Here is a 27,806-nt window from a genome sequence, read left to right as displayed (position 1 = left end):
ACTCTCCGTTACTGCTCCCAGCACAGTCCCAGCATCTTTCCCTGGCATCTTCCCCCCCCCCCCCCAGGGTGCCACCAGCGCTCCCCAAGAACAGGCCACCACCAGCCTTGCCCAGAATGGGACTTTATTGGGTGCCTCCTCCCAGCTGTGTGCAGCCCCCCAGGGTGGCCAGAGGTCTGTACCTGTCTCTCGAGACGGCAGCCAGAGCTGCTGGCACACAGGGCCCTGCTGCCAGCCTGCTCTGAGACATCCCGGGGTGGACAATCCTACCCCGCTGCACTCCAAGGACAGCGGGGCCAGGCACCCACTCTGCCGGAAAGCCCCAGGAGCTCGTTGCTGCACTGGCTTGGTGCTGCCAGGGAAATGCCCTGGCTTTGGGGGCAGCCAATTCACCCCTGGGTGGGCAGAGGGCTCACGTGGCCGGGCACGGAGGCAGTGAAGCTCAGTCACGGCTTCGCATCCCGGCATGAAGCTGTCATCGGTGTGTTTCCAGCATCCTCTCACGTGCCAAGTACAGGGAGCTCAGACATAGTGGCTGGGCAGGGGGCTGTACATGGGACCCGTGCCTGGGGCGGTGCTGCAGCTCCAGGGGAAGAGCCAGCAGAGCACGAAACCTGGCCAGAGGGAAGGGGAGAGGCATGAACCGTGCTGGGATCCCTGGCCCCAGCCCCACAAAACTCCCCGGCCCCACGCACCTCGCCCGAACACCTCCCGCAGCAGCACCAGTTTGGGTTTCAGGGGACGTGGCCCCTCCCGGTTCATCTCCTTCAACCCCCGATTGCGGAGCTGCTCCAGGGGCGTCTTGTCCGTGATGATCGACACGACCTGGGGGTAACGGGGTTGTCACTGCCAGCACACAGCCACCCCTGCTCATGCCGGTGCACCCCCCCATCCCCGGCTTGTGCCTGTGCTCCCAGCCACCACCTCTGCCCCACTAACCTGATCATAAAACACGACGGTGACAAAGGCTCCGAAGAAGAGGGACTCTAGCAGCAGGATAATGCAGTGAGCCCTGGGAAGGCAGGGGCGGGTCAGAGCGGGGCCAGGGGCCGGAGTCGACATGGGGCAGCCCAGAGCCCATCCCTGCTGCGCCCAGGGCAGGCCCAGGGTCCCAACATGGCGCCGCCACCCTGGCCCTCCCCTCCTGTTGCAAGCTCCTCTGCAGAGGAGGGAGACGGGACCCCCACGCTGCCCCCACTCACGTCTGGACACGGTTGTTGGCAACATCTCCTCCCGCTGCCATCCCTGCCGGGCTCCTGCCCACCGGTCCCAGCCAGGCGGCCAGCACCAGTCCTGCAGCGTAGAGACTAGCCACCCCTGGCACAGAGCAAGCAGTGAGTGTGTGGGCAGCAAGCACCCTCCCCGACCCACATCACATCCCCCCAGAGCTGCCTGCTGCCATGGGGCTGGGCACCCTGACAGGCCCCTGGGAGCCCCCAGCCTCACCAGGCCATCCCCAGCAGTGGGTGGGTGTTACCCAGCCCTTCACCCACCCCATCACCCACCTCCTGCCCACAAGAAGCCCCAGGAGTGGGGCTGCCCCACAGGGAATGGGGACCCCCGCACGAGCACTCACCGGCGTAGAAGAGGAACTGTATGAAGTATTTCTGGTTTAACTCCCCGACGCAGTTGTTGATCCTATGGATGGATAGACAGACGGGTGATGGGTGTCTTGCTGTCCCTGGTCCCCTCTCGGAGCACTCTCCGGTGCCCAGGGACTGGAACGAGCCGTGGCAGAGCCCCTCGTGCCCCGGCACGAGGCCGTGCCGAAGGTGCCTACCAGGGGCAGTGGTGGTCCATGCGGCGCACGCAGCGGTGGCAGATGCGGCAGTGGTGGGCGCGAGGCGGTCGGTATGCCTCGCAGCGGTCACACACCGTCCAGTCCTCCTGGCTCTGCTGGGACGGTGCTCAGCGGGGACCGGACGCCGGGGTCGCTCCCGGCTGAGCGGGGCCGCAGCGCAGCCCCTCACCCCCATCTCGCCCCACCGGACCCCCCGGCCGCCCCCTCGGCTCCCCGGCCTCACCCGCTCGGGCTTCCGCGGGGCCCCACTGCGCAGGTCGGAGAAGTCGATGGCGGTGTCGGGGAGGGGAACTACGCCTGGGGGGCGGCGGAGAGGGGGGGGTAAGGTGAGCACCCCCCTCGCCGGGACGCAACGGCACAGCCACCCCCGCAGCGGGGCGCCGAACAGCCGCTCCCCCCGCGGTACCCAGACGGTGCACGGAGGATGCCCGGCCCTGGGGCTCCGCGGGGATCGGGGGCGGGGCGGGGGGGGCCGGTCGGGGGCGGGCGCTCACCGGGGTCGGCGAGGACGGCGCGGGCGTGGCAGGCCAGCAGCAGCAGGACGATGAGGTTGAAGGCGGCAGCGTGGAAAGGGCACCAGGGGCTGCGGGGAAGAGGGGGCGCGGGGTCAGGGCAGCACCGCGGGGCCGGTGCCCGGGGACCCCGCGGCGACGGGGACGCCACCGGCCCAGCAGCCCCGGGGATCTAGTGCCCGGGGGGAACCCCACACTCCCGGGGGGGAACCCCGGGGCCGCGGGGAGGGGACGCGCGCCGCCGCCCCCCCCTCGAGGGCCCCCCCGGTTCCCGGTGGCACCTGCCGTGCAGGGCGGGCTGCGGCAGGACGTGGGCCAGCACGGCGTAGTCGGCGTAGCCCACGCCGAGGTAGGTGAGCAGCGGGCAGAGGGCACCGCACGGGTCCCGCCCGCACCGCCCGGCCGCCGCCGCCGCCGCCGCCATGACGCCCCCGCCGCCGCGCCCCGGCCGTGACGTCGATAGCAGGGGCGGGACCAACACGCGGAAGGGGGTGCGGTGGCGTGCGCGGTTGCCGCGGCAACGGAGCGGGGAGGAGCTTGAGGTGGACACGCCCCATTGGGCGGCCCCACGAGGAGCCCCGCCGCCCGTCACCCAGCCGGCGCCCCGGGATCCCGCAGCCCCCCCCGGGGCCCGCCGCCCCTTCCGGCCACTCACCCGGGCTCCCCCTGTCCTTCCCAGCACCCCGAGGGGCCCTCCGCCCGCTCCCCTCAAGGCCCGTGGGGCCGCGTCCCCCTTTACCACCCCCAGCCGGGACCCGCGGGTCCCAGCCTGCCCCAGGGACCTGGGTGACACCACCCCGGCCCCCCCTGCCTGAGCGGGGCCCTATCCCCACTCTGACCCCGCCCTCTGACCCCGCCCGCCGGAACCGCCGCCGGGGGGGAGACACGGGACGTGCTCCCGAACGGCCCCTTTAACACCTGTCACGTCAGGGAGGCTCCGCCCCCTCTCGTCACCACGGCCCACCCCGCGCGCTCGCTCTCTCTTTCCCCGTTCCAAGATGGCGGCGGCAGCCGGGCGGCACTGAGGTGTTCCCGACGCCCGCAGGTACCGGGGCGGGGTCCGGGCGGGGGGGTCCGCGGCGTCCGGAGCTCCCCGCGCCGCGGGCCTGACCCTTCCCTTTCTCCGCAGCGCCCTGCCATGCGGCCCGGCCCCCTCGACGCCCCCAGCCGCCCCCGGTGATCCGGGCCCCCCGGTGGTCCGGGCCGGGCCCCGCCATGCTGCGGCGGCTGCTGGAGCGGCCCTGCACGCTGGCCCTGCTGGTCGGCTGCCAGTTCGCCTTCGTCGCCTACTTCTCCCTGGGGGGGTTCCGCAACCTCACCTCCCTCTTCGGCCGCGCCGCCGGGCCCGTCTTCGACTACTCCCGCACCCACGACGTCTACGCCAACCTCAGCCGGCTCCTGCCCCGCCAGCCCGCCCGCCCCGACCCCGCGCAACCCCTGCCCTTCTGCCCCGAGCGATCGCCCTTCCTCGGTGAGTGCGGGGCCGCTGCCAGCAGCCCCGCCCGGGCGCGGGGAAGGGGAGGGTTATGCCCGGCCCTGCCCACGGTGGAGCCGCGAAAGCGGCCGTGGAGGGGGGGATCCCGGGAGCTGTCGGGGCAGGGACCGGCCACCCTGCCCCAGGGGAAAGAACTCCCCCCAGGGAAAAAAACCACCCCGGGGAAAGAACCGTGTCCCTCCCCCCGCCCTGGGGGAAGAACCGGCCCTGCAGCTGCCAGCCCAGACTGACCAGCTGGGCAGGCAGGGCCCGTTTGGGGAGGCTCCCGAGGTTTGAGGCAGGGGGGAGCAGCCCTGGGGATCTGTGCTCCCCCTCGTGGGTGCTGTCCCCGCCACCCCACGCCAGCCCCCTGCCTCCCCCACGCAGTCGGCCCGCTGACGGTGAGCTTCAGCCGGGTGCACACGCTGGAGCAGATCCAGGCGAAGAACCCGGCGGTGCGGGAGGGCGGCCGGTACCAACCCTCCACCTGTGAGTCCCGGTCCCGCACCGCCATCATCATCCCCCACCGCAACCGTGAGACCCACCTGGGCCACCTGCTCTACTACCTGCACCCCTTCCTGCAGCGTCAGCAGCTCCAGTATGGCATCTATGTCGTGCACCAGGTGAGTCCGGTGGGCGCCGGCGGCTTTGCTGGGCTCGTGCCAAGGGCCGTTGCTGCCAGCCCCCTCTCCCCGCAGGCGGGCAACTCCACCTTCAACCGGGCCAAGCTGCTGAACGTGGGGGTGAAGGAGGCTCTGAAGGACGAGGAGTGGGACTGCCTCTTCCTCCATGATGTCGACCTCATCCCTGAGAATGACCACAACCTCTACATCTGCGACCCCTGGAACCCCAAACACGTCTCCATTGCCATGAATAAATTCGGATATAGGTGGGTGACCACGGCTGGGAGTGAGCTGGGAGTGAGGGGACCGGCCCCGGCCCTGGCTCAGTGTCTGTCCCCCCTCTTGCAGCCTGCCATACCCCCAGTACTTTGGGGGGGTCTCGGCTCTCACCCCTGACCAGTACATGAAGATCAACGGCTTCCCCAATGAGTACTGGGGCTGGGGCGGCGAGGACGATGACATCGCCACCAGGTAGGATGCCACGAGGACCTGCTGGTCTCACCGTCCCCTGTGTTTGTGACCTGCTGGGAGGCACTGGCTGGTCGCCAGGCCCCGGGACACTGTCGCTGCGTAGGAAGAGCACACGGGGGCCATTGCCACCGCACTGGGGGGGGGACACAGGCAGCGTCCCCAAGCCCTGGCACCTTTGGGTGACGCAGTGGCTCATCTGCAGGGTGCGCCTGGCTGGCATGAAGATCGCCCGCCCACCCATCTCCATCGGCCACTACAAGATGGTGAAGCACAAGAGTGACAAAGGCAACGAAGAGAACCCCCACAGGTCAGGGGGCTGGCAAGGGGTGCGGCGGGGGAGGGCCGGTGGGGGGCTCAGCAGTGATGCTCCCCTTCCCTTGTCCCTTCCAGGTTTGACCTGCTGATCCGCACACAGCGGATGTGGACACAGGATGGGATGAACTCCCTCACCTACACACTGCTGGCCAAGCACCTCCACCCCCTCTACACCAACCTCACGGTGGACATCGGGACGGACCCCCGTGCTGGCCGGGGCCGCAGGGGGCCAGCGCCGGGCCACGAGGGGCAGAGGTACCGCAGCAGCACCAGCCTCTTCCGGGAGGAGATGCTGCGTAAGCTGCCCCAGGATGCTGCGGGCTGGGGGGACCAGGGCCTGTCCTTGTCCCCCCAGCTGCCCACAGCCACCACGCAGCAGCCACTGGAAGGTAATGGCACCCAGGGCAGTGCCAGCCCCCCACCGGCACCGGGGATCACCCAGCACAGCCCTGAGGCTGCCGGGGAGGGCGATGCCCACCTGGGAAGCAGCACTGGTGTGGCTGTGACACAGGAGGAGGGGATGCTGCCTGCCCGTGGGGACAATCAGAGCCTGCCTCAAGGCACCCACTAGCTGCTGGCCACTGTGGGCCCCAGATGGACTCTGTTCGCCACAACCTGGTGCTGGGAAGGGACCCCCGTCATTTGTGGGGTTGGGGACCTGCTGCTGGGCTGGTTGTGCTGTGGCTTTGGTGGAGAGACTGGGGGGAGCAGCGAGCCATGGGGGCAACTGCCTGGAGAGCTGCTGGCCGTGGGGCCGGTGCCTGGTACTAGGGGTCACCCCTGGAAAGGGGTGCAGGGAGAGCTGGGGTCAGGGTGAGCTGGGGCCCCAGGGGCTCGCCTGACTCAGTCTCCCTGCTGGCTATGGGTGCCTGAAGATGGTTGCAAGCTGCGCTACTGGTGCGCGGTTATTTATTCTATTTATGAGCTGCTCCCTGGACCTTTATAAGGGTTTTTCAATTAAAAAAACACTTTGTCCTACTGCCATGGAGCTGCTGTGTGCCAGGAGGGGACGCAGGGACACTGGGGCTCAGCGCAGCTGCCCCAGCAGCTGCCCAACGGCCACTTTGGCACTGGCGATGCAGTCGTTGACGGAGACGCCGGTGTAGGAGGCCCCGATGAGGCTGAGGGGCAGCCGCTGCTCTGCCAGGAAGCGGTTGATGCGCTCTGCAGGGATGGGGGTGGGCAGTGGGCGCCTCTGCGGGGGCCGGGGGACCCCCAGGCCCCGGCCCCCTCTTACCTATGCGCTGCCAGTGGCCCAGCGTGTACTGGGGGATGCAGGCCTGGAGGACAGGGGGGAGCAGCTGGTGAGCCCTGTGAGACCCCCCAGGACCCCCCTAGGCCCCGCTGCCCTGCAGTGCCATCACCCACCTGGTGCACCTTGACGATAGAGCGGGTCGGGGCAGGCTCCAGGCCCAGCTGCTCCCGCACGGCAACCTGTGCCCGCTGCAGCAGCAGTGCCGGTGCCACCGCCACTGGGTCCCCAAAGCTCTGCCCAAACCAGGCGCCTCCCAGCATCACCTATACAGCACTGGCGGCACCGTTAGCCCCACCCAGATCATCCCTGTCCCCCCCACTCCATCCCCAGCTGCTCACCGTCAACCGCACCGAGGTGGCCCCTGTGCCGTCATGCTGGGGGAAGGCCACCGAGTCGTAGACAATGCCCAGGAGGGAGGCGTCCTCGGAGGAGGGCACCAAGTGCCCGAAGCCCTGGGTGGGAGTGGGATGGGGTCACCCGTGGGTTCTGGGGACACCCTTGGGCACCAGGGGACACCTGTGGGCACCGCTCTCACCGTAACGGGCAGCGCGACACCCTCATACTGCAGGTTCACCACGGCCACTGACACCGTTGGGATGTGCCGCAGCTCCTGCGCCAGTGGCTCCGTCTCGGCAGGCAGCACCTCAGCCAGGGCTGGGAGGAGAGGGGACATCATGGGGGGGGGGGGATAATGCTGTCCTCCTCTCCCCTGCCCTGCAGGAACCCCGGCATCTGGGCACCCCAACCCCTACCTGCAGCCGGGAGGGCGCTGACCACATAGTCGGCCATCACAGTGCCGTCTGCCAGGGTGAGCTGGGGGGAAGGAGAGTGGTGGAAGGGGGCAATGGGAAGAGAACCCAGGTGTCCTGGCACCCCCACCACCAGGGCCCTACCTGCCAGCGGCCATCGGGGTGGCGGCGCAGGCGGTGCAGGGGCGCATGGCAGCGCAGCTCGACACCGCGCGGGTGCAGGAAGGCCGCCAGGGCCTGGGCCAGGCTCTCCATCCCGCCCCGCAGCGACCACTGGCTCCAGCGCTCAGCCCGCGCCCGCTGGCTCAGCCCTGACTCGGCCCCGCGCTCCTTTCCTGCAGGTGACAATGCCGGTGTTCCCTCATGCCATAGTGATGGCATCGGGGTGTTCCCCCATCGTGTCCCTCTGGCCTGGTGCTCACCGGAGCCCAACGCCAGCCCCAGCAGGACGGATCGCCGGCGCCGCTCGGCCTCAAAAAGTGCGGGAAAACAGGAGCGGATGCTCAGCACTCGGCAGTCCCCAGCGAACACGCCCCGGCATAGGCTGTCCACGGCGATGTCGGCCACCTGCATGGACATGGCAGGGTGAGGCCGGTCCCCGCCTGGCCCCTGCTGGGCCCTGATAAGTCCCTGGCGCTATCACCCCCACGCAGACGCCCACCTCCTGGCCAAAGCGGCGATGCACAAAGGCGTGCACACTCTCGTCAGGCTCTGTCCCGGCTGGTGCCAGCAGGTCCCGCACCCCGCTCCACAGCAGCGCCCGCGAGAATGGGGGCACCGGCCACAGCAGGCCCCTGGGGACACCGAGGGCTCAGGGCAGGGTGGCCCATGGGTGGCACTGGGGTGGCACTGGGGCAGGCACCTACCCTAGGCCTGAGGGCAGCTTGTGCAGGGCCCCGCCAGTGTAGAGGAAGCGATTCCTGGAAGCCGGGTGGTCCCCAGGGACGGGCAGGACGTCACCCTCCAGGCCGAGCTCGGAGACCTGCGGAGACACGGGCAGGACGGGGCGGGGGACGGGCACGGCAGAGGCCACAGGACCTGCCCTGGGGCAGCCTCAACCGGACCCTGGCACCCATGCAAGGACCCCCAGGCCCCAGCACCCACACAGGGACCCCCTCCAGACCCCCAGCACCCTGGACCAACCCAGGGACACCGCAAGACCCTAGCACCCACCCAGAGACCTTCTGGCGCCCTTGCACCCTGCACCAGGGTCCCTCTGGACCACTGCACCCTGGGACCCCTGAGCCCTTGTGCCCCCAGGGACCTAAAACACCCACCCAGGGGCCCTCCCCCAGACCCGAGCACCCACCCAGGGACACCCCCCCCCGAACTCCAGCACCCTGGAGCTGGACCATCAGAGGGGCCCTCCAGACGCCGGCACCCACCCAAGGACCCCTGACCCCAGCACCCTGCCCAAGAGACCCCCCCCCAAAGCCCCCGCACCCCGAACCAAGCCCCAGGCCCCCCCTACCATGTGGAGGGTGTCGGTGCCCACCACCCCGGCGGGGCGGATGCCCCTGGGCCCGTGCTCGAACACGGCCCCGTCGGCAGTGCGGGTGCTCTGCAGCCACCCCCCCAGGCGGGCGCTGGCCTCCAGCAGCAGCACCTGGGGACACCGCGGTCACCCTGGGGACACCACAGCCGCCCCGGGGACACCGCGGCTGGGGATGCCGGCCCCCCCCGGGGGACAGCCCGGCCCCCTCGGGCTCGGGCCCGGGCTCACCTTGGGCGGGCGGGGGCCGCGGGCCAGGTGGTAGCAGGCGGCCAGGCCGCTGATGCCGCCCCCAACGACGGCCACGGTCGGCGGCATGAGGGACCTGGGCCGGGCGGGTCAGCGGGGGGGGCGAGGCCGTGCTGAGCGCCAGGACACCGACACCCCCGGCCCCGGCCCCTCCCGCCCGCACCTCTCCCGGCGCCCGGGCCGAGCAGGCCCCGCCCCTTCTCCGCGAGTGATGAGGGAGAGGGCGGGGCTAACGACGCGGTGTGCCAATGGCACGACCCCGTTCCCTGACGGACAGGCGCGGGGACCAGGCGTCGGCCCGCTACGGCGGCCGGGCAGGGCCATGCGGCGGCGCGGAACGGCCGGCAAGGCGCCCCGCTAGCGGTGACCTACGCCCCGCCCCGCCCGACAAGCCCCGCCCACGCGCTCGATAACCCGCCCCTCCAGCAATGAGCCCCCGCCCCCGCAGCTCACCCGCCCATCAGCTCTAGGCCCTCCCTTCCTGTAACAGACCCCGCCCCACCTGCTACTAGCCACGCCCCCCAAAGCCCACCCCGGACCCCACGGCAAGCCCCGCCTCTCCGCCATTAGCCACGCCCCCGTGCATTAAACCCCGCCCTTGAAGCCGAGCCACCCCACCGGTTCTAAACCCCCAACAGTCCTGCCCCTCCGCTCTTGCCCCGCCCCTCTGACTATAACCCCGCCCCCTGCCTCCAGTCCCGCCCCTCACACACTCCCCCTCCCCAAGCAGAGCACCCAGCCCCAACCTTTCACACCACCGGACTTGGGCTTTTTGGTTTTTTTTTTAGTAAATTTATTCACAAAAGCCCCGCCCGGGGCAGCGTGGGCTGCGGCCCCCCGCCCTCCGCCCACACCCCGCCACAGGGGGCTGGGGGGCTGCAGCCTGGGCCCCGGGAGGCAGCAGCCCCCTGCCCCGAGAGGCTGGGGGGGCCAGGGCGGCTCAGGGCCTCCTGCCGGGGGGCTCCTCCAGCTCGTAGAAGAGGACGTAGCCCTCGCTGGACGGCACCTGGTTCTCGCTGATGGGCGAGACGCTGCGGCGGCACCCTCAGCCCACGCCCGACCCGGCTGGGCAGGGGGGGGCGTAGGGCCCGGGCAAGGCGGGGGGTGGGTGGGGGGCACCTACCGGGAGTCGTTGTAGACACGCCAGCCAGCCGGGTCCCGGCAGAAGGCGGTGTAGTGGCCGTAGTGGACGCTGCCCGAGTGGTTGCAGAGGGCATAGAGGCTGTAGACAGGGCTGCCTGCGATGGGAGGCCAAGCTCAGCGCTGCCCCGGGGGATTGGCACCGCCCCACACCACCTGCCCCCCAACGCGCCTCACCCGCCTTCTCGCTGGCGAACTCCCGCAGGTTGAGCTGCTGCAGGGGGAAGTCCACGAAGACGGAGCACTTCTTGATGGAGTAGCGGGTAGTGGAGAACCGATTCAGGTCTGGGCAGCGTCAAGGAAAACGTGACCCCGAGCAGCCAGAGGGATGGCACCCCGTTCCTGGGGATGTCCTCCCACCCCTCTCCGCGAGCACCAGCAGCTCCGGGGGTCCCAGCCCTCTCCCCTGGTCCCCCACCCTCCAGTCCCCAAAGGATACGGAGCACCAGGATGCGGGGGAAGCGCTGGATGGTCAGCTTCTTTGTGCTCCGCGTCCGCTGCCGGCACTTGTCGCAGACCTGCCGGCGGCATGGCCTTGGTGAGAGGGGGCTGGAGGTGCTGAGCTGGGGGTGCTGAGCCGCCAGCCCCACCCTCTTACTGGGGCATTCTCTGAGTCCAGCTCCTCCTCCTTGGTGAAGAGGCTGAAGCAGTCATGGAGCGAGACCTTCCCACCGGCAAAGCTTTTCTGCAGGGGTAGAGGGTCAGGTGAGGGGCCAGGGGGTGGCTGGGGGGGACAGGCGTGGCTGGGGGGCTCCGCCCCATCCCTACCTTTGGGATGGGCAGGGAGAGATCACAGAAGACCTCAAAGGTGGTGGAACGGTAGCCACACGCCTGGCACTTGAGGCAGCTCTTCAGCTGTCCCACGAAGAGGTCTGGGGGTGAGGAGGGGTGTGAAGCCAGGTGGAGAGGGGCACCCTGAGGGGTTTAGGCGTCTGGGGGGAGTCATCCCCACCCGGCAGCACTCACCCACGATCTTGCTGTCCTCCCTCTCCAGGTATCGCTTCCACATCTGGTTGGCGCGTTCGTCGTCACTGCGGGGAAAGGTGGTGAGTTGGGCTGCGTCCCTGCGGCTGGGGCTCACCCCCCTCCCCAGGACCCCTCTCCCCCTCACCTCAGTGTCTCAGGGTCCTCCAGCGCAGGGGTCCGCCGGGCATCTGAGAGGATGCTGGGGGTCCTGCGGCCCTTGCGGTTGATCTCCACGTGCAGCCGGTCCATGAAGAACTTGAGGAACTCCTGCGCATCCTGCTGGCTGTGGAGGGATAGACCCATCGCGCCTACTGCTGCTCTCAGCCCCCCAGGAGGCTGGGGAGCTGCCAGGGGCCCCCTGGGGCAGGGGGGGCAAAGCCTCACCTGTATCCAGTGAAAGAAGGGACATATTTCTGAAAGATGGCCTTGAAGCGCCCAGGGTTGACAGCCTCGGAGGAGTCGGGGTGCCAGAGGGCAGCAATGACGTCGGCAAAGGCTGTGGGGACAGGGGACATGCCGGGTGTCAGTGCCAGCAGGGTTTATATAAGACGTGGGGGGGGTGATTAGTTGCGGAGGGCTCCCGTCCCACCTTCGGTAAGCTCCTGGGGGGCACGGGTGCCAGGGGGCTGCTCCTGCTGGAAGTCCCGGCGCAGGCAGTAGTCCCGCAGCGGCTTGGTGCTGCTCAGGCACTGCAGCACAGCGTTCATGAAGCACTGCCGAGAGAATGGTGGGGATGTGGTGATGCCCTGCAGGGGGGAGCCACCAAGCCTTGGTGTGTCCTCCACTGTCCCTCATGCCCTTGACCGCACCCTGCTGCACTGCAGGGACCCCCAAGGGGCTAGGGGATCTCCAGGGACGTGCCAGCCCCGGCAGGAGGGAACTGCTTTGTTAGAGCCACTGCAAGCCCAGGGGGACCCCGGGTCCCTTAAGTACCCCAGGACATAGGGACAAGAGGGCTTGGGGGACGCGGGCACTTACCGTGTTGCCCAGGTTCCTGAGGCCGACGTGGCCTGAGCCCAGCAGCAGGGTGTGATGGGTCTGTGGGGACACAAAGGGACAGGAGTGAGACCCGTCCCCACACAACAAACGCCTCCAGCCGCCCCTCGGCTTCCTATGGACAGACAGATGGACAGCCCCCCAGCCACAGAGGCTTCACCTCGCTGCTGACGAGCAGCAGCCCCATGACAGCCGTGTGCACCACCGACTCAGAGATGTCAGTGCCACGGCCCTGCAGCTCCCGCTTGGTAACCAGGGTGCGGTGCAGCTTGCGCGGCAGCTCCACCAGCGTGGCTCCCTGCAGCCCTGGCATGGCTGTGGCACCGCCTGGGTGCCAGGACGGGACTGCGGCACCAGCGTTGCCGGGCCCCCTCTGCCTCTCTAAGCCACAGCTCATTAGCTGATCCGATTTCCCCCGGCTATTCTGGGCCTTGCTGGAGGCTCATCTCGGGGGGATTAATTAGCGGGAGAGCCACCTCAGGGACAGTGGGTGCCCAGAGAACGGGGAGCAGAGGCAAACACACCCGCCTGCCTTGCGCCATGCCGGTGAGGTGCAGGAGAGCAGTGCAGGGAGCAGGGCAGCCCGGTGGGGCCGGGGACACGCCTCATGCTGCTGGTGCCAGATGCGCTGCAGGGGCCAAGCCATGTCCCCGTCCCCCACCGGTGCAGGCCCAGCCCCGGGATTTCAGGGCACCTAATCCGCACACGTGTCCCAGGGCGAGCGGAGCACAGGGCCTGGCTGCTCCACGGGAAGAAGGTGGATGCGGAAACGGGCACGGTACTGGCCAGCCCCCAGCACCCCCGGAGCCGAGGGGACTCGACCCTTTCGCAGCAGGGGTCCCCCAGGAGGAACGCAGCAGGGAGAGGTGAGACCGGCACCACTGTGCCACCCCAGTGGTGTCACCAACCCCGATGGGAACAAATCTGCTGCCCCCCGACAGGGTGCAACTTGGGGGCCAGGGCCTGTCCCACCAGCGGGACAAATCCCAAGGCTCTTACAGCTGCTGTCTTCTCCTCGGTCCTGCCAGCTGCCGGGGCTCTGCCCAGGGCAGGGCTGCCGGGCACCAGAACGTTGGGGCTGTGGGCGCATGGGGTGTCAGGGGCAGTACGAGTCCTCGGGCAGCCCTCGGGCCGAACAGAGAGCAGCGGGGCGGTGGGCTTCCCGTCCAGCCCCGGGGAGACGTTGACCCTTCGGAGAGAGGAGCTCCTCCTGAGCGCCAGCGAGCCGGCGCTCAGCTGGTGGCCACAGTCCCTCAGCACCAGCCGGCTCAGCACTGCTGCCACGTCCTCAGCACGGCCACCACCGCTGCCCTGGCTCAGGTCTCCAATGCTGATGGATTTGGAGCGGGCCAGGTTGCTCCGCCGGCGCTCTGCTTCACGCCCCGCCAGTGAGGCCCCGGCAGGCAGGGAGAAAGAGGTGCTGCCCGGCACGGCGCCCGCCTGCGGAGAGCCGGGCACCCGCACTGCATGGTCTGCTTTCACAGGCCCCCGCCGGCATGCCGAGCCACGGAGAGCCTCCCCGCGTTTCGAGGCCCGACCTCGGTCCAGCTCCAACTTCTTGCTGCGGTCGTCCAGCGGGCCAGGCCGGGGTGGCAGAAGGCGAAGCTTGGGGGCTGGGGAGAGCCCGTTGGCAGCGGCGGAGGCCAGGGTGGCAGCATGGCGCTCCTGGCTCAGGGCCCGGTGCCCGCTGGGCAGCTTGGCAGCAGCCTTGGGCTGGGAGGTGACAACGGTGTGGTCCCTGGCCCGGCCGACACGGTGCTCCGAGGCTTGGGGCATCGTGGGGACGGTCGAGAGTGGAGCCCTGTGGGGAGAGGGACTGGGCTGATGCCGGCGGCGCCGGGACGGTGTGCAGGGGCACCAGGGTGCGCACCCACCTCTCTTTCCGCACCTCCTCCCGCCAGCACCACTCACAGCCCTCCGCAGCGAGTGGCTGGCCGGAGAGTCCCATTGGCAGGGGCCCTGCGGCACAAGGAGAGATGCTCTGGGTCACCAGATGGTACTGGGAGACAGCGCGGCCCCAGTGAGACCCCACAGCCCCCTTTGCCCAGCTGCCATGGCACCAGCGGGAGGTGAGCGCTGTCCCGCGCTCCCCGAGACGGCAAGTGAATCACAGGTGCTTGGCACCACCGGGAGCGGGTTCCTCCCACCTGCCCACTCCAGGCTTTGCCGAAACACCGCTCAGAGTGCCCAGGCAACGAGGCAAGGTGAGGCAGCCATCTCCTGGTTCCTGCTCCATGGGGGCACCCGGCACCACGGGGGTGCAGGCCCCACACAGAGGCTGCCGGCACTTGACGCACCCTGGGAAGGGGCTCGGCAGCGATGGCTGTCCCCGGAGAGCGGCTGGAGCGGCTCTGGGGGGAGGGCTCGATCCCGGTGGGCCCTTGCCGGCTCGGATCCAGCAGGCAGGGAGGGAGGGACGGCGTTCCCGCTGCGGGTGCAGCGCCGGCGGGGGATGATGGCCGCGGTGCAGCCGTGGGGGCTGTTGGCACGGCGAGAGCCCCGAGCCCTCAGCTTGCCGGCCGGAGCGAAGGGCCCCGCGGGGTCGGCCGTGCCGACGGCAAAGGCCTCCGTTCCCCTCCCCGCCCGTCCCGTGCTCCGGGGACCCCCCGCCCTGCCCGGCCCTGTCCCCCGCCGCATGGCCCACCCAGGCGCTGGCCCCTTCCCTGGCCACCCCCCTCTCCCCACGCACTGTCCCCCACCCTACGGCCACCATTCCCCGCCCCCCCCCGGGGCCCACCCGTGTCCCACCCCCTGCCCGGTACCGGGGAACACCATGGGGGGGGGGGACGGGGACGACGACACACACCGATGCCCCCCCCGGCCTCACTGCCCGCCCGTCCCCGCAGAGCCCCTTCCCCTCCTGCCGCCCCCCTCCCGCGCCCCGCCGGTGCCCCCCCACCCCCTCGGGGCTGCCGCCCGCCGCCGCCGCACCTCCCGCGGGCCGCCATGGCAACAACTCCCGCAGCACCCGCCGCCATCTTTGTTCCTCCCGCCCGAGGGCCCGCCCCCGACAGCCTCAAGCCCCGCATGGCGCCTGCGCTGAAGCCGCGCCACGCCCCCACCACACGCCTCCGCGTCGCTATGGAGACCGAGCGGCGTCCTGCCCCCCCGCCCGCTCTTAAAGGAGCCGCCGCACTCGGTCTTCTTAAAGCGACAGCGTCCTCCGATAAAGTGTTACTGTAGGGCGGCCGAACCCCCGAGGGCTGGGGGGGGGGCGGGCCGAGGGGCATCCCCCCAGCAGGACGCCCCAGAGCAGCAGGCAGGGGCAAGGCCGGGGCCGAAGATTTTATTGGGGAGAAGCAGCAAAGGGGCAGGGGGAAGCAGCTGGGGGGAGGTGGGGGGGCAGCACCTCCCGGGGGGGGCTGCACAGCCCCACGCCCCCGCCACTGCCGCCCCTCACTTCTCCTTGTGCTGGATGATGCCTTTGGCGACGAGGTCGGGGATCTCCACAGCCAGCCAGGGGCCCAGCTGTGGGGACAGAGGGTGAGCGGCCCCCCAGGGACACCCCCCCCCGCGGGTGACACCCCCCCGGTGTCACACGCCCCCCCCCCCGTGACATCTCCAACTCACCCCCAGCGCCATCAGATGGGCCAAGCCAAATTTGGGGACGTTCCTGGCCCAGAGGGGCTTGAAGTGGTCGCTGAGGCAGATCTTGCCCCCCCTGCGGGGAGGAGGGAACCGTCAGCCCCCCTAGGGCCCCCCACCAGCCCAGGACCACCCCCGCGCGGGACCACCCCCCCACCCTCCCACCTGTACATCTTGGCCGTCTTCCCGTCCAGCTCAGGGATGGCGATCTCAGGGGCGGTGGAGGGGTAGGTCACCGGGATCTGCGGCGGGGGACGGGACGGGACACGGACGGGGGTCAGCGGCCCCGCGGGCCCCCCCAGCCCCGCGCCCGCCCCCCCCCCCGACCCCCTCCCCGCTCACGTCAAACTCGATGGCGAACTCGTACTTGAGCAGCTCGTGGACGTACCAGCACTTCCCGAACCACCTGCAACACACCGGGGGGGGGTAGCCGGCCCCCGCCCCGCCCCGCCTCAGTCCCGGCTCCCCCCTCCCCGCCCCCGGACACCGGGAGCGGCCCCGGGGCGGGGGAGGCCCGGTCCGGCCCCGCTCACCCACCGGGTGCCCTCGGCGTTGGACTCCAGGCGGAACCAGTCGTTGTCGGCGCGTTTGTTGTTCTCCACGTACTGGGGGGGGGACGGGAGGAGTGGGGGTGAGCGGGGCTGCCGCGAGCCCGGGAACCGGGGGGGACGGGGGGGGGGACCCGAACCGGCGGGGCCAGCCCCGGCGCACCTGGATGAGGGCGCGGTACTCCTCCTTCAGCCGCGACGCCCAGCCCTCCCGGTCCCGCGGCCCCGCCACCGTCCGCAGCAGCGGCAGCTCCGCCACCGCCCGCCGCGCCGCCTCATCGGCCATCTCCCCGCCGCCGGAAGCGGCCCATTTTGGCCCGAAGCGGAAGTGACGTTACGGAGGCGCTGGGCCCCCCGCGCCGCCATCTTGCTTAGGGGCGTGACGCGACGGCGAGGGTAGGGGTGTAGCGGGGCCGGCCCCGCCATCTTTACTAGGGGCACGGGTAGGGCGCGACGCCGCCCCGGTGCCTCCATCTTTAGTGCTGGCAGAACTGAATTTGTCGGGTCTCAGCCGTGCTCATGCGTCCTCCCTCCCCGGAGGGTGTCCCCCTCGCCTCGTCCCCCCCTCCCCCACCTCGGTCCCACAGCACCAGGGACACAGCAGCAGCTCCAGGGCTTTATTGTTAAGGGGGGAGGGGGGTGAGGGCTGCCCCAGCAGGGCTCAGGGCTGCCCCTCGCCCTTGCCCAGCTCCAGCAGGGAGGAGAAGAGGCCGAGGACGTTGCTTCGCAGCTCCTGGGCCAGCGGTGTCAGCTGCTTGTTGGCTCGGTCCAGGTAGGCCCTGGGGGAGAGGCAGCCGATGAGGGGACAGCTGAGGGGCAGCCCCCCCCCCCCCGCCCATCCCCCCTGTTCCCCCTGTACTCGGCCTGGCTGCGCAGCTCCTCCACCTGCAGCTTCTGGACCAGGTCCTTGGTCATGAAGTCGGAGAAGGACTGGAAGTGGCGGGTGAAGAAGTCGTCCTCGGCTGGAGGGGTGGCCTCCTCGGCCAGGACCTCGCGCCTCACCAGGGCGGCCTGGAGGCGGCAGGCGCAGAGCAGCAGCAGGGCGGCCACCAGCACCTTCATCTCGGCGAGGCTGGGGGCCTGCGGGGCCGGGTCAGCGGTGGCCAGCCTGCCCCACGGCTCTGCTGTCCCCTCTTGTCCCCTCCCACCCCACGGCACCTTCCCACCCCCCCATCCCTGCCCCATTGCTGCCCCAGCATCCCCATTGTTCCCCATCCCACCCCACGAACCTCGGTTCCCCTCCTGCCCCAGCCCTGCCATCCTGCTCCCACCCCATCCCGACCCCATGGCTCCACTGGCACCAGTCCAGTCCTTCTCCTGTCCCATCCCACCCCGCGGCGCCTCCATCCCCATCCTGCCCCGTCCCTGCCCCACAGCCCCGTCCTGCCTGGGCGCTGGGTGCCGGCTGCTGCTCACCTGGGCAGGACTCTGGGGGTGTGGGGCTGTGGGTGACCCCTCGGGGGCTGCTTATATCCCCCGGGCCAGCTCCCGCCCCTGGGCCAGGGAGGCCGTGCTGGCCCCTGCCACAGCCTGGGTAAACACGGTGGGGGTAAGGGTCGCTGCGGGGGACGGCCCCTCCTCGTCCTAGCTGGGGGTGGCCCCGCACCCAGGGGTCCTATCCCTGTGTTCCCAATGCCCCACAGCCCTAGGCAGGACACAGGTGGTGGGTGACAATGGCCCAGGGACTGGGGCTGTGGGGGCCCTTGGGAACCGGGGCTGCCACAGCGGGGGCTTGGCTGGTCCTATGGCATGCAGTGGCCCTGTGGCATGTGGTGGCCCTGTGGCATGTGGGAGCCCTGTGGCACGTGTGGCCCTGTGGCGTGTCGCAGCCCCGCAACATGCTGTAACCCTGCAGCATAGCAGGACCCCCAGAGCAGCCCCAGGGCTCCCCCCCCAGCCCCAGAGCCGCCCCATACCCCCACTCCAGCACCCACTAGGCCCTCTGCCCCAGCCCCGTGGGTTTCAGCGGCCGCCCCACCCCGGGGTCCTGGCTTGGCGGGGGTACCCTGTGGGGCTGCACAGCCCGGCCGGCCCCGGTGCCTGCGGGGCAAAGGTCATCGCCCGCCTTATCGCTGACCCTCGGCTGCCAACGTGACGGTGTGACTCAGCCTGGGTCAGGCAGGGGCCGTCCCCGTGGGGTCCTGGAGGAGGCACCCATCGGGGGGGACCCTGGGGACACCCTACCTCAGGGCCAGGCCTGGGGCCAGCTCCGGTGCTGTTTGGGGACACAGGGCCAAAGGGCACCTGGGCAGCACTGAGGACAAAAACTCTTTGTCCCCTGGGTCACCAGTGGGGCCACTGGGGCCCCTTCCCCTCCTGAGCCCCTGCTCGTGCCAGCCCTTTCCAGGAAAGCTGCTGGTGACGGCAGCAGGGACAGGGGATGGGGACCGGGGGACATGGGGAAGGTCCAGGGACACGGGGCAGGGAGAGGGGTGTGGGACTGGGGATACGGGGCAAGCAGGGGAGGTGTGGAGGGGACACAGGGCAGGGGAGATGGGGGGGAAAGACAGGTCAGAGGGGGGGACACAGGGAGGGGACGTGGGGGGCACAGGGTGGCGGGGAATTGGGACACAGCCAGGAGGGTCCAGGGATGCGGGGAGGGGATATGGGACACGGGACACGACGGGGGAAACGGGATGGGGGGGCGGGGCCAGGGAGGAGACGGGTGGCACACGGGACACGCGTGGACACACACGGCGGGGTGGGGCGGCGTGCGCGGGGCGGCCCCGGCTGAGCGCGGCGGGGGCGGAACGCGGCAGCCCCGGAACGGCGCCGCGCGGGACCGGGGGGCCGGGGAGCACTGTCGGCCGCGGCCCCGCCCCGCCGGCTCGGCCAATGGCCGGCGAGCGCTGCCCGCGCCCGCCATGGCGGCGGCGGCCTCGGGCGGGTGCGGACCTGTCGAAGCCGCTTCCGGTACCCGCACCCGCGATGGCGGCGCCCGGCGGGGACGAGGGGGGCGGGCGGCCGTAGGGCCGGGCCGGGCCGGGCCATGGGCAACGTGCTGGGCCCCGCTGCGCCCCGGGCCCCGCGCCGGGGGGAGCCGCTCGGGAGCCCCGGCAGCTTCGATGAGCTGCACCGGCAGTGCAAAGGTGGGGCCGGGCCGGGCGGGGGAGGTACGGGGGCCGAGAGGACACCGGGGCCGGGCCCCCGGGTGGCCCCGGCAGCAATGGGGGGGGGGTCCTGGCGGCGCCGGGGGACGGGCTGGTACCGGAGGGGCACCGGGGTGGGCAGCGGGAGAGTGGCTGTGGGAGAGGAGGGGTGGCACCGGCAGTCTGGCCGGGGGGGTGGGGCGGCGGCAGCGGAGGCCCCGCTCAGTCCCTGCTCTCCCCCAGAGGTTTTCCCGCAGCAGATGGAGGGGGTGAAGCTGATCGTCACCAAGACCCTGAGCAGCCACTTCCAGGTCAGGGAGACAGGCAGGGACCCGCGGGGGGGCGAACACCGTGTTGCAGGGGGGCGGGCGCTGCCACCCCCGGGCTGTCCCCCTGTCCCCCGCTGAGGCGTCGTCCCCGCAGGTGACGCACACGGTCCACATGAGCACCCTCGGCCCCTCCAGCTACCACTTCAACGCCACCTTCGTGGGGGACCGGCAGCTCGGCCCCACTGAGGTGAGACCCTGCGCCCTGGGGTGGCCCTGGGACAGTGGGTGGCCCTGGGGTGGCTGAAAGGCTCTGAAATGGCACCAGGATGGGTGGGGGCTACCTGGGGGATGAGGGGGTCCCAGCCTGTGGCTCAAGCCAGGGGATGGGGGTGTCCCTGTCCCCCCAGCTGACCCCCCCCCGATCTGTCCCTAGGCCTTTCCCACGCTGGTCGGGGACATGGACAACAGTGGCAGCCTCAACGCCCAAGTGCTGCACCTCGTGGCCGAGCGCATCCGCACCAAAGCTGTCTTCCAGGTAGGGCCGGGTGGGAGAGGACCCCGAGGTCGGGCGGGGGGATGCCGGGGCATCTCCGTCACCCCCAGGTGGTGGCGGGGACCGTGGCAGGACCCGCCATGGTGCCCGTCCCCTTGCAGACACACCAGGCCAAGTTCGTGACGTGGCAGTTCGACAGCGAGTACCGGGGGGATGACTGCACCGCCACCATCACGCTGGGCAACCCCGACCTCCTTGGCGAGTCTGGTGAGCGGGGTGTACCCTCCCCCAGCTGCCGGGCCCGGGGGGGCCGAGCGCTGAGGGCCGTGCTGTCCCCACAGTGATCCTGGTGGCCCACTTCCTCCAGAGCGTCACTTCCCGCCTGGTCCTGGGTGGGGAGATGGTTTACCACCGGCGTCCGGGGGAGGAGGGAGCCATCCTCACGCTGGCGGGCAAATACACGGGTACGCGGGTGCCCCACGCTCGAGAGAGCTGCGGGCGTGGCCCTGGGGGTCCCACCCACTGTGCTGGCCCTGGGGGGATGCCCCGGCTCCCCTCGCCCTCCGCTTTGCTTCTTCTCTTCCAGCTCTGAAGTGGGTGGCAACGCTGAACGTGGGGTACGGTGGTGCCCATGCCAGCTATTACCACCGAGCCAACGAGCAGGTGAGCGTCCCCTGTGTGTCCTCGTCACCTGTGTGTCCCTGTCCCCCCCCAGGGCCTCACGTTTTCTGCCCCCCAGGTGCAGGTCGGGGTGGAGCTGGAGGCCAACACGCGGCTGCAGGACACCACCTTCGCCTTTGGCTACCAGCTTAACCTGCCACAAGCCAACATGGTCTTCAGAGGTGAGCGAGGAGCCACGCTGGCACCTGGCAGCCGCGGCACTGGCAGGGCGCTCACCCTGTTCCCCCCGCAGGGCTCCTGGACAGTAACTGGAGTGTTGGGGGGGTGCTGGAGAAGAAGCTGCCCCCCCTGCCTGTCACCCTCGCTCTGGGCGCCTTCCTCAACCACTGGAAGAACCGTTTCCACTGCGGCTTCAGTGTCATCGTGGGCTGAGGGGCCGCAGAGGCGGGCGGCACGTGCCACCGTCCTGCTCAGGGAGCCGCCGTGCCGTGTCGCGGGGGCGCTGGCTGGGCCCCGCTCTCATGCTGTGGTGCTGGGGGAGCCTGCGGAGGGGGGACCTGGTCCCTCATGGCTGGGGGACACTGTGTGACAGCGCGTGGCGGCTGTTAGCATCTTTGGGCTGAGAAGCAGCTGCTGCTTGGGGCTGGGGGCCTCCGTCGGCCCTGGTGTTTGCCTGTGCCGCCCTCCTTGCCCCAGCGCCGCGCTTCCCTCTGCTCCCACCCCTGCTCTGCCTCAGTTTCCCTCTGGTGGCGCAGGGGGTGGCTCCGGGCCGTGGTGGGGGCTGGAGGTGCTGGCGGTGCCTGTGTGCACGTACGCACGGAGCCTGGAAAAATAAAGGAGCTTTACTCTGCCCTGTAAAGTGCACTGGTAGCTGGTGAGCCCCGGTGCTCAGCCAGGGGCCAGGGGATGGTGTGGGCACCGCCAGCTTGGGCTCTAGCTGATGATTTCAGAGAGCAGCGGTGTCATGGAGGACAGGTCCTGGATGTGGAGGATCTGCCGTGTGTTCTCCACCTTCAGCGTCTGCAGCTCTGTCAAGAGCAGCAGCAGCTTTGCGTAGAGAAACCTGGTTGGGGGGGGAACAGGACAGCCGGCTCAGATCCCATTGCTGTCGCCATGGCGGAGGGGACTGCAGTTGTGCCAACCCCCCCCAGCACATACCTGCCCTCGGGCATGGGGTGCCAGTGGTCGATGTAGCTCTTGAGCGTCAGGGCCACCTTCTCCTGGAACTGGTCGATGAAGTCCCGCTGGGCGATGCTGGCGTGGTCTGGGGGTGCAGGGTGGACAGGCGGCCATCAGCGGGGCCGAGGGGATGCTGTGCCGCCGCGGTCCCCACAGTCCCTACCTGGCGAGAAGAGCAGCATGGCCTGGAGCAGGACGTACTCAGCTTCATGCAGCTGCAGCTTCTTCAGGCTGATGTGGAACTTGAGCAGCGGCTCCAGGTAGATCTGCTGGAAACCAGCTGGGGGGAGCGTGGTGGTGATGGGCAAGCCAGGATGGGGACGTGGCTGTCCCCTGCTTCCCAGTGCTGCCATTCCTCCCCCCCTCACCCAGGGCTCCGTCCTGGATAGTGTAGCAGTGCTGCCCACACTCCCAGGCATTGGTCTCTGTGTTGAAGACTGTGTTGAACTGGATCTGGCAGATCTCCAGCGTGGCCCCTTTCAGCAGTGAGATCTGGTCGTCGATGGGCAAACTCCTGCCGGGGCGGGGGGGATGAGGGGAGGCATCAGGGCCAGGGCAGTGGCAGGGGTCTCCCGCAAGTGCCTCCCCACAGACCTGAAAGCTGGGATCTCCTTGGCGAATTTGATGACCTGCTGGATCATGAAGGTGCTGAGGTCGGCAAAGTGGGGCAGCATGGAGAAGACATCGGGCAGCACATCCTCATCCAGGCAGTCCGGTTGCAGGGATGGTGTCCGTGCGGCAGGGATGCCCGGCTGCGATGGGCTCTGTGGCCGTGGGCTGGGAACATAGAGGCGTACGGCGGGCTGCGGCGGCGGCAGTTGGGGCGTTAGCACCGTGCTGGGGCACCCGTGGGGACAGTCAGGTCCCGGGGGCCCCACTTACCCAGTAGTGCGTGAACTGGGAGAAGCTGGAGTCGAAGGTGCGCTGGTGGGCCGCGATGAGGATGCCGATGAGCTCCTGCTGCTCCGCTGTCAGCCCCCCCGGCTGCTCCCGTGCCAGCCGCCGCTGCCCCCGCAGTGCCCGCCGCTGCCTCAGCGCTTCCTCTGACATGATCACTGCCGCCATGCCACCACCGTCACCCCCGGCCCGGGGACCGGGTCGCTGGTGGCACAGGCCCCCCATGGCCCCCTGGGTGCTCAGAGGCACCACTGCCCTGTGGTCCCCTCACCCCAAGGGGGTTCCACTTGTCCCCTCTCTCCCACACCCCCCCTGCTGTCACCTTTATGCCACCATCCCTTGCTGTCCCCTTGCCCCTGGGCTGCCCCATCCCCTCTGCCCCCGTGTCCTTCCCTACGACCTCACCCAGGCCTCTCCTCTCTGTCCCATGTCTCCCCGTGTCCCCTCCAGGTCCCCCTCATCCCCTTTCCCCCTTTCGTCCCACTCAGGTCCTCCCTTTCCCCTCTGCTCCACATCCCCCTCTTCCCCTCAGGTCTCCCCTGTATCACCCCATTCCCTCTCCCGCGTGTCCTCCCCGCTGTCCCTGTGCCACTGTGCTCACTGTCCTTCCGCATGCCCACATCGAGGCACTTCTGGAGGCGGCAAGCCTGGCACTGCCGACGCTTGGCCTTGGTGACGGGGCAGCTCTGGGTGAAGGGGCAGGTGAAGTGGACGCCCTTGTTGATGGAGCGCCTGGGGGGACACAGGCACGGGGCCCTGCCGTGAGGCCATGGGGACTGTCACCGTGTCCCCCCGAGGGGGGCAGAGGGGCAGCAAGGGCTGGGGGACAGGATCTCCCAGGGTGGGGGCCACTTCCAGCCCCCAGGACCCTGTCACCGCTGTGCTCCAGAGAAGCAAGGTGGCCTGAGTGGCCGTCCTGTCTTGTCCTACCCAGTCCCTGTCCATGGGACCATCTTCTTCCATCCCACCCCGCTATGTCTTGTCCCATCCTGTTTGACCTATTCTGCCCTGTCCCACCCCATCCTGTCCCATTTAATCCCATCTTGTCCCATCCCACCCTGTCCCATCCCATCCCATTGTGTCCCATTTCAGTCCACCCTGTCCTGCCCCATCCTGTCTTGTCCCCCTCTTCCATCCCATCCCATTTCACCCCACTCTGTCCCATCTCACCCCGTCCCCTGGCTCCCATCCAGTGCCGCAGAGCAGCCATGGGTTCCCCTGCGATGGCAGCCCCCACCTGAAGAAGCCCTTGCAGCCCTCACAGGTCATGACGTGGAAGTGGTAGCCGGTGGCATGGTCCCCACACACAGCACAGACCTTCTCCTCCCCGGGCTCCACATCCTCCCCCTGGGAGCCCCAGGGCTCTGGCAGCAGGCAGGGGCTGCTCTCCATATCCGAGGGGCTCGACACGGACATGGCCAGGGATGCGGGTGACAGCACGCAGACCGGGGGGACCGCAGCGAGGACAGAGCCTGCAGGATGGGGCGGGTGGCAGGGTGTGCGTGTGTGTCTACACACACCACGGCTCCCACTTGAGCAACACCTGGCACACACCCGACACTGGCTCATGCACCCCATCCCCTTGAAGCCACAGTGTCCCCCACACCCCACAGCGCACGACCCTCGTGCACCCACCTGCCACCACGACCTCCCACCGAACCACCCATGTGATGCCCCCGAAGGTGGCCGGTGCCCGTTGGTGCTGGTACCTGGGATCCAGCACCCACTGGTGCGTCTGGTGCCCAGTGCTCGCCACCACGCAGCGAGGGGCTGCCGAGCCCCTGCTCGTCCCCTCCGTCTCCCAGCAAGAGCCCTGTGGAGTTTGAACCTTGAACTTGAGCGAGGCAGCAGCAGGCGGGGACAGGCAGGATGGGGCCAGGGGAGGAAGAGGCAGCGTGGGAGGGACAAGCAGGGACAGGCAGACATGGGGGACAGGCAGACATGGGGGGACAGGCAAGGGGACAGGCAGGCACAGAGGGGACAGGAAGACATGGGACCAGGCAGGCAGGGGAACACACGTGGGTGCTGAAGGAGGCATTTGGGGCAACAGAGCCCAGAAGGGATGGGGACCACGGCAGTGGCTGTTCTGCCATCGGTGACCCCGGAGGAAGGTCCCTGTCACCAGCCTCCATGGGGAGGTGCCAGCGGTGCCCCCCTGCCAGGACCCTCAGGCAGCGTCTGTCCCCCCTGGGGGTGTCACCCCCCACCTTGGGGTGCTCCAGGACCACGGCAGCTCGGGGGGTGACCACGGCCACGGCCCCCCCCAGACCCCCCGGTTCCGGCTCCGCGGGGCGTCGAGGCTCGGGGGGGGGGGGGAGGGGGTGAGACATGCGGGGGGGCAGGTCCCCACCCGGCCCCGCCCCCGTGCCCCATTGGCTGCCCACTGCCGTCACTCAGCCGCGGCCCTATAAAAGCGGTGGCGGAGCGCGGGGCGCCGCACACCGGGAGCGGCGGCGGCAGCGGGACGGCCATGAGCGAGGTGAGGGCCCGGTGCCGGGCAGCACACAGCAACGGGGTTTTCCTTTTATTTTTAGCAACGGGCCGGGGGAGAATCAGCCAAGGGAATAGCGAGGCTGGGGGCGGGGGGGTTGCTGGACGTGGGAGGGACCCCGGTGGCTGTGGGGGGTCCCCGACAAAGCAGAGCCTGTCCCCCCCCCTCCCCGATGCGGGTTTGCTGCTGGGGGCCCCGTGTCACCCCCGGGCACCCCTTTTCTTTCTGCAGCGCAGCCCCCATGAGTCCCCCTCCGTGGCAGAGGCCCCCGACGGGCAGGAGGAAGGTGAGGACCCCCGGTACCGGTGGGGTGCATCCTGTGGGGTGCCCCGTCACTGGTGTCGCCTCTGTCCCATGCCCTCCTGGGACTCCTGCTCTGCTCTGGTGCCTGGGACCCTGCTGGCCGCTCCTGTCCCTAGAGCCTCCAGGATCTGTGTCCCCACCATGGGGGGGGGAGGTGACACCTGGATAGATTTGGGGACCTGCTCTGTCCTTCCCCTGGGTGGGGGGGGATGCCCCCCTGGGTGTACCCTGCTGCTGGTGGGGGGGGGGCTCGGAGTGCTCACTGAGCGCTGGGGTGAGCCTGGGGGTGCCAGGCTGTAACGAGGGCAGCCCCTGTCCTGTCGCCCCCCTCAGCCAAAGCCGGTGACCCCAAGAAGGTGGAGGAGGAAGAGATCGACATTGACCTGAGCGCACCTGAGACGGAGAAAGCCGCGCTTGCCATCCAGGACAAATTCCGCCGCTTCCAGAAGCGGAAGAAGGAGTCGGGGCCCTGAGTGGTTCTGGGGTCCCAGGACCCCTAGCTGGTGGCGGTGCCCTGTTCTCGCACATGGGCACAGTCCCATCCTGACCTCCGCCATGCTGGGGCTGCCCCATCCTCTGTGAGCGGGGTTGGGGAGGGCTTGGCCCTTCCCTACCCCTTGCCCACCCCTGAGACAGGACCCTGGGTGAAGCTGGGGGGCCAATGTGAGGGGGACATTGCTGAGTTCTATGTTCCCTGGAGTGGAGGTGGCCCTTGTGTGAGGGGGTGGCATGGAAATGCCCTTTTCCCTGGGCCAGCCTCCATTTCCCTGTCTGTGGCAATGATGCTGGCTGCTGGGGAAACGTGGGGGGTACTGGTGTCCCCTGAGCAAGGGAAGCCCCTGTCCCGTCCCAGGAGGTGGGACACTGTGGGGAGGACAGGTCTCATTGCAGGCTGCAGCCCACCACGGGAAAACAGGGCTCCCCTGGCACAGAGTGCTCCCCATCCTTGCATTGCCCCCCTATCCATGCTCTTGTCATTGTCACCGTCCCCTCCCCTGGGGGGGGCTTTTAGCATGTGTAAAGAATAAACCACCAGGAAGAGGAGCCAGTCTGGCATGTGGTCTGTGGGAGGCAGTGTGGGGATGGTCCCCCACTGGGCAGGGCCCCTAGGTCCCCCTTCTCCAGGGGAGCGGGTGGAGACCCCTGTTAAAAGCAGCCCTGCGGATCCCTGGGGCTGTCCCTGCTGGGGGGGGGGTGTGGGCAGGGGTGGTCACGGGATGTGGATGGAGTGTTCCCCCATTGGGATGGGGCTCCTCAGCTGGTGCTTTGGGGATGGCTTCATCACCCTGGGATCTCCTGTCACCCTCTGATTTGAGGTTTTTCCCATGAAATTCCACTTAATTTATCATCTGCTGGGTCTCAGCCCCTGGAGCCGTGGCCTCGTTTCCCATCACACCGCTCTTTGCAGCAGCGATGAAAGATGCTGCCACTTGCTCCTCTTCCTTGGGGGATGAAGGCCTTGTAGTGCCGTGTCCCTCCAGGCATTGAAGTTTTACTCAGGGCTGGTTTCGGCAGCGGTTCCCAGCCCCAGCTCCTGTGATGGCACTGCCAAGAGCAGCTGCAGGAGGTACCTGCTGGTGATGAGAAAAAAGTGCTTTGGGGTGATTGAAATAAAGCTATTTGGGGGATTTGCATGGGGATTTCTGCACGCTTGGATGCAGGGCCGGTCTCTGCGGTGCCCAATGCTGTGGGGTGAGTGGGGACACCGGGACCCGGTGCAGAGCCACAGCGCGTTTGCAGAAATAGCTCCCTGGAAAGAAAAACAGTGTCAGTGGCCAAGGGAAAGGCAGGGCCCAGGGGCACCGGGGTCGGGCTCGGCCCCCACTCGCTGTGCAGACTTATTAGGGAAAAGACAATTATAGCCCTGGTGGCAGAGCTGTGGGGGCAGTGCAGGGCCCCCTCCCTCCCAGCCTCTGCTGTGTCGGTGTGGGAGCAAGCGCTCCCGGCCTGCTCCCATGCAGAGTCAGATGGTACAGTGGCAGGATGGGGCTGTGAGCTGGCACCAAGACCTGGCGTGGGAGTGCTCCTGCTCCACTCCAGCGCAGAGTCAGCCCAGCGCCCCAACTACCTGCCCCATGCCCGGGCCGTGGTCCCTCCCTGAGCCCCGCTGCCAAGATGGTGACGGTCACTGCTGGGTGAGCAATGGCCATGGAGGGAGATCCCTGTCCACCCCATGGCCGTGCCCGGGGCTGTGCACCCAGGGCAGGACCTGAGACTTGGCCTCTTGTGTTAATTGGAGTGAGCTTTAATTAGCAGCTGATGGGGATGAGGCAGAAGGTGGCCCTAGG

General features: G+C 69.3%; 9 protein-coding genes across 17 annotated transcripts; 3 read left to right on the top strand and 6 right to left on the bottom strand.

The window, feature by feature from the left end:
* Window positions 1-106: 106 nt before the first annotated feature.
* Window positions 107-2,883, bottom strand: LOC138687336 (palmitoyltransferase ZDHHC3-like). 2 transcript variants are annotated; one of them, XM_069794090.1, is made up of 9 exons: window positions 2,595-2,883; window positions 2,296-2,384; window positions 2,025-2,098; window positions 1,781-1,893; window positions 1,577-1,638; window positions 1,203-1,317; window positions 940-1,012; window positions 724-825; window positions 107-614 (listed from the first exon to the last, which is right to left on the bottom strand). In XM_069794090.1, the coding sequence occupies exons 1-9, from the start codon at window positions 2,735-2,737 to the stop codon at window positions 501-503; spliced, it is 885 nt and encodes a 294-aa protein (XP_069650191.1). In that variant the 5' UTR covers window positions 2,738-2,883; the 3' UTR covers window positions 107-500. The 2 variants fall into 2 exon arrangements, with proteins under 2 accessions (XP_069650191.1, XP_069650190.1); XM_069794089.1 differs by having other exon boundaries at window positions 696-825; window positions 2,595-2,867.
* Window positions 2,884-3,240: 357 nt separating this feature from the next.
* B4GALT3 (beta-1,4-galactosyltransferase 3) lies at window positions 3,241-6,174 on the top strand. Its single transcript, XM_069794048.1, has 7 exons — window positions 3,241-3,358; window positions 3,443-3,784; window positions 4,175-4,410; window positions 4,486-4,676; window positions 4,759-4,881; window positions 5,084-5,188; window positions 5,272-6,174. The coding sequence occupies exons 2-7, from the start codon at window positions 3,529-3,531 to the stop codon at window positions 5,765-5,767; spliced, it is 1,407 nt and encodes a 468-aa protein (XP_069650149.1). The 5' UTR covers window positions 3,241-3,358; window positions 3,443-3,528; the 3' UTR covers window positions 5,768-6,174.
* Window positions 6,122-9,149, bottom strand: PPOX (protoporphyrinogen oxidase). Of its 4 annotated transcripts, none has more exons than XM_069794043.1 (12): window positions 8,924-9,147; window positions 8,672-8,806; window positions 8,067-8,182; window positions 7,862-7,994; window positions 7,623-7,767; window positions 7,345-7,535; window positions 7,204-7,264; window positions 6,987-7,105; window positions 6,790-6,903; window positions 6,565-6,714; window positions 6,434-6,476; window positions 6,122-6,360 (listed from the first exon to the last, which is right to left on the bottom strand). In XM_069794043.1, exons 1-12 carry the CDS (start codon window positions 9,008-9,010, stop codon window positions 6,224-6,226), a joined length of 1,431 nt encoding a protein of 476 aa, XP_069650144.1. In that variant the 5' UTR covers window positions 9,011-9,147; the 3' UTR covers window positions 6,122-6,223. The 4 variants fall into 4 exon arrangements, with proteins under 4 accessions (XP_069650144.1, XP_069650148.1, XP_069650147.1 ...); XM_069794047.1 differs by having other exon boundaries at window positions 8,672-8,826; window positions 8,924-9,018; XM_069794046.1 differs by lacking the exon at window positions 6,565-6,714 and having other exon boundaries at window positions 8,924-9,149.
* A 555-nt stretch (window positions 9,150-9,704) lies between these two features.
* Window positions 9,705-15,053, bottom strand: USP21 (ubiquitin specific peptidase 21). 2 transcript variants are annotated; one of them, XM_069794029.1, is made up of 14 exons: window positions 14,975-15,053; window positions 13,918-14,002; window positions 13,043-13,844; window positions 12,026-12,085; window positions 11,637-11,760; window positions 11,432-11,543; window positions 11,193-11,330; window positions 11,048-11,112; window positions 10,850-10,953; window positions 10,680-10,766; window positions 10,521-10,599; window positions 10,259-10,366; window positions 10,065-10,179; window positions 9,705-9,972 (listed from the first exon to the last, which is right to left on the bottom strand). In XM_069794029.1, exons 2-14 carry the CDS (start codon window positions 13,989-13,991, stop codon window positions 9,882-9,884), a joined length of 1,959 nt encoding a protein of 652 aa, XP_069650130.1. In that variant the 5' UTR covers window positions 13,992-14,002; window positions 14,975-15,053; the 3' UTR covers window positions 9,705-9,881. The 2 variants fall into 2 exon arrangements, with proteins under 2 accessions (XP_069650130.1, XP_069650129.1); XM_069794028.1 differs by lacking the exon at window positions 13,918-14,002 and having other exon boundaries at window positions 14,975-15,049.
* A 260-nt stretch (window positions 15,054-15,313) lies between these two features.
* UFC1 (ubiquitin-fold modifier conjugating enzyme 1) lies at window positions 15,314-16,499 on the bottom strand. 2 transcript variants are annotated; one of them, XM_069794103.1, is made up of 6 exons: window positions 16,340-16,499; window positions 16,166-16,233; window positions 15,971-16,034; window positions 15,794-15,870; window positions 15,614-15,704; window positions 15,314-15,511 (listed from the first exon to the last, which is right to left on the bottom strand). In XM_069794103.1, the coding sequence occupies exons 1-6, from the start codon at window positions 16,460-16,462 to the stop codon at window positions 15,440-15,442; spliced, it is 495 nt and encodes a 164-aa protein (XP_069650204.1). In that variant the 5' UTR covers window positions 16,463-16,499; the 3' UTR covers window positions 15,314-15,439. The 2 variants fall into 2 exon arrangements, with proteins under 2 accessions (XP_069650204.1, XP_069650203.1); XM_069794102.1 differs by lacking the exon at window positions 15,794-15,870.
* A 280-nt stretch (window positions 16,500-16,779) lies between these two features.
* APOA2 (apolipoprotein A2) lies at window positions 16,780-17,724 on the bottom strand. Its single transcript, XM_069794108.1, has 3 exons — window positions 17,593-17,724; window positions 17,036-17,256; window positions 16,780-16,955 (listed from the first exon to the last, which is right to left on the bottom strand). The coding sequence occupies exons 2-3, from the start codon at window positions 17,236-17,238 to the stop codon at window positions 16,838-16,840; spliced, it is 321 nt and encodes a 106-aa protein (XP_069650209.1). The 5' UTR covers window positions 17,239-17,256; window positions 17,593-17,724; the 3' UTR covers window positions 16,780-16,837.
* Window positions 17,725-18,979: 1,255 nt separating this feature from the next.
* TOMM40L (translocase of outer mitochondrial membrane 40 like) lies at window positions 18,980-21,507 on the top strand. Of its 2 annotated transcripts, XM_069794094.1 has the most exons (9): window positions 19,023-19,265; window positions 19,509-19,576; window positions 19,689-19,781; window positions 19,968-20,069; window positions 20,189-20,294; window positions 20,369-20,491; window positions 20,614-20,690; window positions 20,767-20,869; window positions 20,941-21,507. In XM_069794094.1, the coding sequence occupies exons 1-9, from the start codon at window positions 19,166-19,168 to the stop codon at window positions 21,078-21,080; spliced, it is 912 nt and encodes a 303-aa protein (XP_069650195.1). In that variant the 5' UTR covers window positions 19,023-19,165; the 3' UTR covers window positions 21,081-21,507. The 2 variants fall into 2 exon arrangements, with proteins under 2 accessions (XP_069650194.1, XP_069650195.1); XM_069794093.1 differs by lacking the exon at window positions 20,369-20,491 and having other exon boundaries at window positions 18,980-19,265.
* On the bottom strand, window positions 21,471-24,510 carry NR1I3 (nuclear receptor subfamily 1 group I member 3). Of its 2 annotated transcripts, none has more exons than XM_069794056.1 (9): window positions 24,434-24,510; window positions 23,962-24,196; window positions 23,326-23,456; window positions 22,710-22,882; window positions 22,422-22,630; window positions 22,196-22,341; window positions 21,991-22,107; window positions 21,807-21,912; window positions 21,471-21,711 (listed from the first exon to the last, which is right to left on the bottom strand). In XM_069794056.1, exons 2-9 carry the CDS (start codon window positions 24,138-24,140, stop codon window positions 21,582-21,584), a joined length of 1,191 nt encoding a protein of 396 aa, XP_069650157.1. In that variant the 5' UTR covers window positions 24,141-24,196; window positions 24,434-24,510; the 3' UTR covers window positions 21,471-21,581. The 2 variants fall into 2 exon arrangements, with proteins under 2 accessions (XP_069650157.1, XP_069650158.1); XM_069794057.1 differs by having other exon boundaries at window positions 21,582-21,695.
* Window positions 24,149-26,562, top strand: PCP4L1 (Purkinje cell protein 4 like 1). Its single transcript, XM_069795493.1, has 5 exons — window positions 24,149-24,220; window positions 24,338-24,453; window positions 25,122-25,203; window positions 25,447-25,501; window positions 25,852-26,562. Exons 1-5 carry the CDS (start codon window positions 24,149-24,151, stop codon window positions 25,989-25,991), a joined length of 465 nt encoding a protein of 154 aa, XP_069651594.1. The 3' UTR covers window positions 25,992-26,562.
* Window positions 26,563-27,806: the final 1,244 nt, after the last annotated feature.

This window comes from Haliaeetus albicilla, chromosome 10 (genome assembly GCF_947461875.1).
Source record: "Haliaeetus albicilla chromosome 10, bHalAlb1.1, whole genome shotgun sequence".
Classification (NCBI taxonomy): domain Eukaryota; kingdom Metazoa; phylum Chordata; class Aves; order Accipitriformes; family Accipitridae; genus Haliaeetus; species Haliaeetus albicilla.
The sequence above is the reverse complement of the archived record's forward strand: the minus strand, read 5'-3'. Positions and strand labels throughout refer to the sequence as shown.

Excerpts from the sequence above, each read along its gene's own strand:
- PPOX (XM_069794043.1), bottom strand. The coding sequence starts at position 9,010 with ATGCCGCCGACCGTGGCCGTCGTTGGGGGCGGCATCAGCGGCCTGGCC. Across the intron at positions 7,768-7,861 it reads ATCGCCGCTTTGGCCAGGAG|GTGGCCGACATCGCCGTGGA; the intron begins GTGGGCGTCTGC and ends ATGTCCATGCAG. Across the intron at positions 6,477-6,564 it reads CTATCGTCAAGGTGCACCAG|GCCTGCATCCCCCAGTACAC; the intron begins GTGGGTGATGGC and ends CCTGTCCTCCAG.
- UFC1 (XM_069794102.1), bottom strand. The coding sequence starts at position 16,462 with ATGGCCGATGAGGCGGCGCGGCGGGCGGTGGCGGAGCTGCCGCTGCTG. Across the intron at positions 15,705-15,970 it reads AGTTCGCCATCGAGTTTGAC|GGGGGGCAAGATCTGCCTCA; the intron begins GTGAGCGGGGAG and ends TCCTCCCCGCAG. Across the intron at positions 15,512-15,613 it reads CCCATCTGATGGCGCTGGGG|CTGGGCCCCTGGCTGGCTGT; the intron begins GTGAGTTGGAGA and ends CTGTCCCCACAG.
- NR1I3 (XM_069794056.1), bottom strand. The coding sequence starts at position 24,140 with ATGTCCGTGTCGAGCCCCTCGGATATGGAGAGCAGCCCCTGCCTGCTG. Across the intron at positions 22,631-22,709 it reads CCCAGTTCACGCACTACTGG|CCCGCCGTACGCCTCTATGT; the intron begins GTAAGTGGGGCC and ends CCGCCGCCGCAG. Across the intron at positions 21,913-21,990 it reads CATGCTGCTCTTCTCGCCAG|ACCACGCCAGCATCGCCCAG; the intron begins GTAGGGACTGTG and ends CTGCACCCCCAG.
- PCP4L1 (XM_069795493.1), top strand. The coding sequence starts at position 24,149 with ATGCGGGTGACAGCACGCAGACCGGGGGGACCGCAGCGAGGACAGAGC. Across the intron at positions 24,454-25,121 it reads CTGGGATCCAGCACCCACTG|CCGCGGCCCTATAAAAGCGG; the intron begins GTGCGTCTGGTG and ends GCCGTCACTCAG. Across the intron at positions 25,502-25,851 it reads CCCCGACGGGCAGGAGGAAG|CCAAAGCCGGTGACCCCAAG; the intron begins GTGAGGACCCCC and ends CGCCCCCCTCAG.
- LOC138687336 (XM_069794089.1), bottom strand. The coding sequence starts at position 2,737 with ATGGCGGCGGCGGCGGCGGCGGCCGGGCGGTGCGGGCGGGACCCGTGC. Across the intron at positions 1,318-1,576 it reads ACAGTTCCTCTTCTACGCCG|GGGTGGCTAGTCTCTACGCT; the intron begins GTGAGTGCTCGT and ends GCTCTGTGCCAG. Across the intron at positions 1,013-1,202 it reads GCCAACAACCGTGTCCAGAC|GGCTCACTGCATTATCCTGC; the intron begins GTGAGTGGGGGC and ends CTGCCTTCCCAG.
- TOMM40L (XM_069794094.1), top strand. The coding sequence starts at position 19,166 with ATGGGCAACGTGCTGGGCCCCGCTGCGCCCCGGGCCCCGCGCCGGGGG. Across the intron at positions 20,070-20,188 it reads GCACCAAAGCTGTCTTCCAG|ACACACCAGGCCAAGTTCGT; the intron begins GTAGGGCCGGGT and ends GTCCCCTTGCAG. Across the intron at positions 20,870-20,940 it reads AGCCAACATGGTCTTCAGAG|GGCTCCTGGACAGTAACTGG; the intron begins GTGAGCGAGGAG and ends TTCCCCCCGCAG.
- B4GALT3 (XM_069794048.1), top strand. The coding sequence starts at position 3,529 with ATGCTGCGGCGGCTGCTGGAGCGGCCCTGCACGCTGGCCCTGCTGGTC. Across the intron at positions 4,677-4,758 it reads ATGAATAAATTCGGATATAG|CCTGCCATACCCCCAGTACT; the intron begins GTGGGTGACCAC and ends CCCCTCTTGCAG. Across the intron at positions 4,882-5,083 it reads GACGATGACATCGCCACCAG|GGTGCGCCTGGCTGGCATGA; the intron begins GTAGGATGCCAC and ends GCTCATCTGCAG.
- USP21 (XM_069794029.1), bottom strand. The coding sequence starts at position 13,991 with ATGGGACTCTCCGGCCAGCCACTCGCTGCGGAGGGCTGTGAGTGGTGC. Across the intron at positions 11,544-11,636 it reads CCCCCAGGAGCTTACCGAAG|CCTTTGCCGACGTCATTGCT; the intron begins GTGGGACGGGAG and ends CTGTCCCCACAG. Across the intron at positions 11,331-11,431 it reads CCTTCTTTCACTGGATACAG|CCAGCAGGATGCGCAGGAGT; the intron begins GTGAGGCTTTGC and ends ATCCCTCCACAG.
- APOA2 (XM_069794108.1), bottom strand. The coding sequence starts at position 17,238 with ATGAAGGTGCTGGTGGCCGCCCTGCTGCTGCTCTGCGCCTGCCGCCTC. Across the intron at positions 16,956-17,035 it reads GAGCTGCGCAGCCAGGCCGA|GGCCTACCTGGACCGAGCCA; the intron begins GTACAGGGGGAA and ends CCTCTCCCCCAG.